The sequence below is a fragment of the Pygocentrus nattereri genome, chromosome 29 (genome assembly GCF_015220715.1).
Source record: "Pygocentrus nattereri isolate fPygNat1 chromosome 29, fPygNat1.pri, whole genome shotgun sequence".
In the NCBI taxonomy this organism is placed as follows: Eukaryota; Metazoa; Chordata; class Actinopteri; order Characiformes; family Serrasalmidae; genus Pygocentrus; species Pygocentrus nattereri.
This window is the reverse complement of record NC_051239.1, coordinates 15,256,734-15,262,385: the sequence shown is the minus strand read 5'-3', so window position 1 is coordinate 15,262,385 and position 5,652 is coordinate 15,256,734. Positions and strand designations below refer to the sequence as shown.

The 5,652-nt window shown below is 44.4% G+C and overlaps 1 protein-coding gene across 1 annotated transcript; it reads left to right on the top strand.

Annotated features, from left to right (window-relative positions):
* Positions 1-893: 893 nt before the first annotated feature.
* Positions 894-4,481, top strand: trh (thyrotropin-releasing hormone). The gene is made up of 3 exons (XM_017705692.2): positions 894-1,051; positions 1,171-1,378; positions 3,058-4,481. Exons 2-3 carry the CDS (start codon positions 1,183-1,185, stop codon positions 3,651-3,653), a joined length of 792 nt encoding a protein of 263 aa, XP_017561181.1. The 5' UTR covers positions 894-1,051; positions 1,171-1,182; the 3' UTR covers positions 3,654-4,481.
* The last annotated feature ends 1,171 nt before the right edge of the window (positions 4,482-5,652 follow it).

Below are 5,652 nucleotides of genomic sequence, written 5' to 3'. Positions count from 1 at the left end.
GGTTTGTTGGAATGAGATAATAAAGACAGCAGCAGGAGGGCGTGGTTTGTTGGAATGAGATAGTAGAGAGAGCAGCAGGAGGGCGTTGTTTGTTGGAATGAGATAGTAAAGACAGCAAAGACAGTAAAGAGGGCGTGGTTTGTTGGAATGAGATAGTAGAGACAGCAGCAGGAGAGCGTGGTTTGTTGGAATGAGATAGTAAAGACAGCAGCAGGAGGGCGTGGTTTGTTGGAATGAGATGGTAAAGACAGCAGCAGGAGGGCGTGGTTTGTTGGAATGAGATAGTAAAGACAGCAGCAGGAGGGCGTGGTTTGTTGGAATGAGATAATAAAGACAGCAGGAGGGCGTGGTTTGTTGGAATGAGATAGTAAAGACAGCAGGAGGGCGTGGTTTGTTGGAATGAGATAGTAGAGACAGCAGCAGGAGGGCGTGGTTTGCCGGAACACATATTTGTAAAATAAAGTGGACCACATGTGAGTATGAACTTCCAACCAATCACACCCAAGGGGTGTGGCTTGCCAGAACACAGCTAAGAAAGTCAGCCACTTCTGACTTTGAACTACCAGCCAATCCAAGCGTAGGGGGCGTGGCCTGTTTGAATATCGGGCCTAATGGAAATCCTCGTAAACTAGCAGCCAGACCCGTATGAGTGTTAACTACGAGCCAGTCCCAATGCGGGGGGCGTGGCGTGGCGGAATACAGGTGGAAAAATCTAAGCCACTTATGATGTCTGGCACTACGGGGAGCCAAAACCCCCTCCTCAGGTCAAAACCTGCAGCGCACACGACTTCAAGATGATGAATCAATGACATCAACGACACGAAGCCTCCACTGAAATGACGCTCGAGCGGCCGGTCCGGCGGGGGCGGGAGCGGCTATATAAGTTCAAACTTTAAAGGAGCACACCACGAGTCTCGGCCTTAACGGGTCAGCAGCGGTCAGGACCGGAGCGGTGGGGGGAAGAACAACTTTCATCTGTTCACTGATACCATTAGACCGCCGCTCAACGGGGCTTTAACACCGCAGGCTGAGTCAACGTCCTTTAACAGAGGTAAGGGTGCTTGACTGCCTATGTACTGTTTTTTTTTTTTCAGAACCTCCAGTGCTGAACCTCGTTGGCATGATGCTCCGCAAACTTTATAACTTTGTTTTTGTCTTATTCGGTACCAGGGTCCAGCTGCAATGGACATGAGGGCGGCCAGCCTCATCCTCCTCTCCTCTCTGGTGCTGTGCAGCCTGAGCGGGATCCAATGCCAGAACATACCGGCTGAGGAGGAGCCTGGAGAGCGCCCGAGCCTGGAGGAGATCCTGCAGCGCGCGCACAGTATACTCATGCGCTCCATCCTCAAGAAGATGGAAGAAGAGGAGAACGCAGACGGTGGGGCTTTCTAACGTTTTGTAAACGTACTTTTATATAGGATGCTGTGAACCTTCAAATAGAAGAGCAGCCGGGCAAGTCTCAAATTTAGCAGACGTTTCAATGGCTTTATGCAGCTTTATGCACGTTAACGTTAACTCAGTTGAGCTGTGTAGCAGCAGATACAGCACTGCTGGTTTTGGCTGTTGACATGAGTCCATCCAAGATGAAAAAAATAAGGAAAAGTCACGATTTAAAACGTCACGTTTGAAAGCCAGTCACAGAAGACTATTTTGCTATTGAGACTTGCTTAATAAATAACTCATAAAAAGATCTGTTTGATGCAGTTGAGCTCTGCTGTGCTGTTGGGCTGCATGATGTAATGTGACTCCAATTTATAGCAGAAAAAAATGGAGCATTAAAAACAAAACCATGAGTTTTGTATAGAACTGTTTCTTGCTTAAATGATAGCGAATGTGCTGTATATGGTTCTATATAGAACCTTTTTGAAAATCATCGTAACAATAGCAGAACCCATTTCAGTGCTATATGGCACTGTTTTCCAAAAGTTCTAGACAACACCATGTGCAACACATTTTCCTCCAATCTGAAGAACCATTTCACCACTTAAGCATGGACGGTGCTATGGTTCTAAATGGAACCATTGTCTTTACTAAAGAACCCTTGAAGAACCACCTTTTTTAGGATGTAAGAAAAGCAGCTTCAGCCTGCAGTGGCATAAAAATGTTGCATTTGGTCACCAATAAACACTCTAATTAAGAAGATTCAAATTAGGATACTTAGCTTTAGGCATTATAAAAACTGCTATAGAGGTTAATTGGTTTTCATTTAGCAATGTAGAATAAATCCACCAGCTTTGCTGACTCAGATTTGTGCCATTGATCCATTTTGTGTATTTTCATTTATATTAAAGTGGTAAATTTCAAACTTCAGTAGACAGAGATACAGAAAGGCTTTGCCTAGTTTTGCCTGGTTGTAGTGATAAGCAGAGGACGCTGGGTAAGAATGTGAGTTTAAGTGTAATCCTAACAAAGTTTTGTTTTCTTTTCTTTTTTGGAAAGTGCAAATGCCCCTCATGTCACTGGGGTGGTACCCTAAAGGGTACATCTCAGTACCTTTAGTCAGGGAACATAATTGTACCATAATCCACTGAAAGGATATCTTCTAAGTTGTATTGACTCCACACATCCCGTCTCGTCTCCAGGCTTTTTTATATTATTGTTCTGTTTTAAAAGATGAGTTTATGAAAAGGTACAAATATGTCCCTTTTCACCTGGGAAAAAACTTATTTGAGGCTCACAACTGGACCTTAAAACCACTGTTGTACCTTTAAGGTACATTTACATTGTCCAGACAGATTTCTACCGTCTCCAGAGCTCCGTCACTGATCTATGCTGCAAAAGAAGGTTCTTCAAGGGTTTAGTAAAAGCAGTAGTTCTATTTAAAACCATGAGTTATTTAAAGAACCATTTCATGCTTAAAGGGTTGTTTGCACAATGAAATGGTTCTTCAGATTGACGGAGAGTGTGTTGTAAATGGTTCTGTATAGAACCTGTATGATGATGGTTGATGATTAGGACCATTTTAGGACCATAAGGGCTCCATAAGAAAGAGTGAATGAAGTGTTGACATTTTACAGGATTAGGCTGATGGTGTTTGTTACGCTTTGTGTCCTTCAGAGATGCTGGCGCCTCAGCCAGAGTGGCTGGAGAAAAGGCAGCATCCGGGCAAGCGCCAGCACCCAGGCAAGCGCGAGGAAGAGGATGAGGAGGACGACGGGGACGACGAAGATTACCTCGGGCTCCAGAAGAGGCAGCACCCCGGCAAGCGCGAGGACGAGGCGGACTTGATCGAGCTGCAGAGAAGGCAGCATCCGGGCAAGCGCTGGATGCTGGAGCAGATGCAGGAGACCCCCGGAGCCCCCAATGCCTTTTTGAGCGAGCTGGCCAAGCGCCAGCACCCGGGCAAGCGGCTCGTGATGTACAGCAAGCGGCAGCATCCCGGCCGGCGCGAGGCGGACGCGGGCGAGCCAGGCGCTGGAGACTTGTTGGAGATGGACAAGCGACAGCACCCGGGCAAGCGCTTCTGGGACGCCTCCGCGGCTTCGGACGCGTCCGCTGGTGGCCCCTGCGACCTCCTGGCTTCCCCCAGCTGCAGCAGAGCCAGCCTGCTGCTCGAGCTGCTCGACAACGTGAGCAAAAGCCGCGCGGAGGAGAAGAGGCAACATCCAGGAAAGAGGCTGGCCGTGGAGGAAGATCTACCAGAGCTGGAGTAGAGAATTAGGTGGTGAGAATTCAAAGCGTAAAGATAAACAACCCAACACCGTTTTTATTTTTAGGTCCATATTATCCTGAGCCACATGAGATATGCCGTAGTTTGGATAAGCGCCCGCTCTTCTGCTGCATTAGGATAGATGCCTAGATTATAATTTAGATCATAAGAATGCGTTTGAATTATGTAAAACGATCTGCTCACTTGCTTGGTCGGCTAAATTTAAGTCGCAGAGCGTTTGGTTATTTGCAGCAGTGTGTGCGTAATTACGCACGGAGCGCTTTTACGCATGTGTCCCGGTTGCGCTCTTACACTGCAGCTCATTCTCTGCTCATAACAGCTACAAGTTTACAGTACTAGTTTAGCGAAACATCTCTTTAGTTAACGAGATGTGTTTGCAGTTCTCAGATCTGCGCAGCTCTGACTAAACTAAATTAAACTGAACTAAACTAAACTAAACTGAACTAAACTAAACTGAACTAAACTGAACTAAACTGAACTGAACTGAACTAAACTGAACTGAACTAAACTGAACTAAACTGAACTGAACTGAACTGAACTAAACTGAACTGAACTAAACTAGGCTAATGTCTCATGTGCTCAGCACACAGAATGCACCGGTTTCTGCTTTCCACAGTCAAGCTCTTTGTGTTAGTTCTGTACAATTCGAGTGGATATTCCTTGCGAAACGGGTCGCGCGAATTATTTTTCTACAGTATGTACGTGCATGAGTTGGAGAACTTGTCGATCTGTAAATTATTTATGTTTCTATGCTATACAGCATAAATGTAAATTACAATTATGTATAATAAAATGCTTTCGATGAGAATGATTGCAAGCGCGTCAAAGACCAGGAACGAGCGGCGTGTGTGTGCGTGTGCGTGCGTGCGTGCGTCCGTGCGTGTGTGTGTGTGTGTGTGTGTGTGTGTGTGTGTGTGTGTGTGTGTGTGTGTGCGTGTGTGTGTGTGTGTATGTTTGTTCGTTTCTTTCATACATTTTTTACAACAAAAGTGACCAAACTGACCTGAATGATTGGTTTGACTCTGTAGGAATAAACAAATGAAATCAGGTATAATATATATTATCCTACCTGAAATAGTCCTGACAAAGTAAACAACTACATGCTTCATTACTTAAATCTGAAAAAATAACTGAGGCTAGAGGTATACACACACACACACACACACACACACACACACACACACACACACACACACACACACGCACGCACACACACACACACACACACACACACACACACACACACATATGCATATATATATATAATTTTTTCAAACCATCTCCTCTTCTCAAGGATTCCCAATATTATTTGAATTTGTCATCCAATACCTGGTTTGGCAAGTTAAATGAGGTGTGCTGCTGATTGAATTTATCAAGTATATGGGATGTAGGCACTGAGAAAAAATCCAGAACCAAGTAAAAAGAAATTCTTGTTCTTTTTTACTGCTTTACTTTTGTTTTATGCTTATTTTGATGTTATATAGTGATATTACAAACAAAAACACACTTATTGCCCACAGAAAAGACTTTTGAAAGTAATATATATATTACTTATATAGGTTTGAACAGGTTTTGAACAGGATTTGTTGATGTTCTAAGCTGAAACATCATTTACAGGAAATGTAAATATGTTTTGTTTCTTTGTTATTTTTAGTGCATAGCTTCTATCATTTGCTAAGTTTAATATATTGGGGGGAAAAAACATCAGTGGGAACTGTGCGTTATAATGTGCAGAAGTGTGTTCTCTGTAGAGGACTTGTGAACTTATTTTCCTCTAGACAATCAACAAAACATGTAATTTGGCCAGGGGTGCCTGCAGCTGCAGCTGTACACACACACACATACAGGCAACTTTTACCCTGTTCTTCGCTGGTCAGGACCACCACAGGGCAGGTATTACTTGAGTGATGGCTCATTCTCAGCTATGCAGTAACACTGATGTGGTGGTGGTGGTGTGTTAGTGTGTGTTGCGCTGGTCTGAG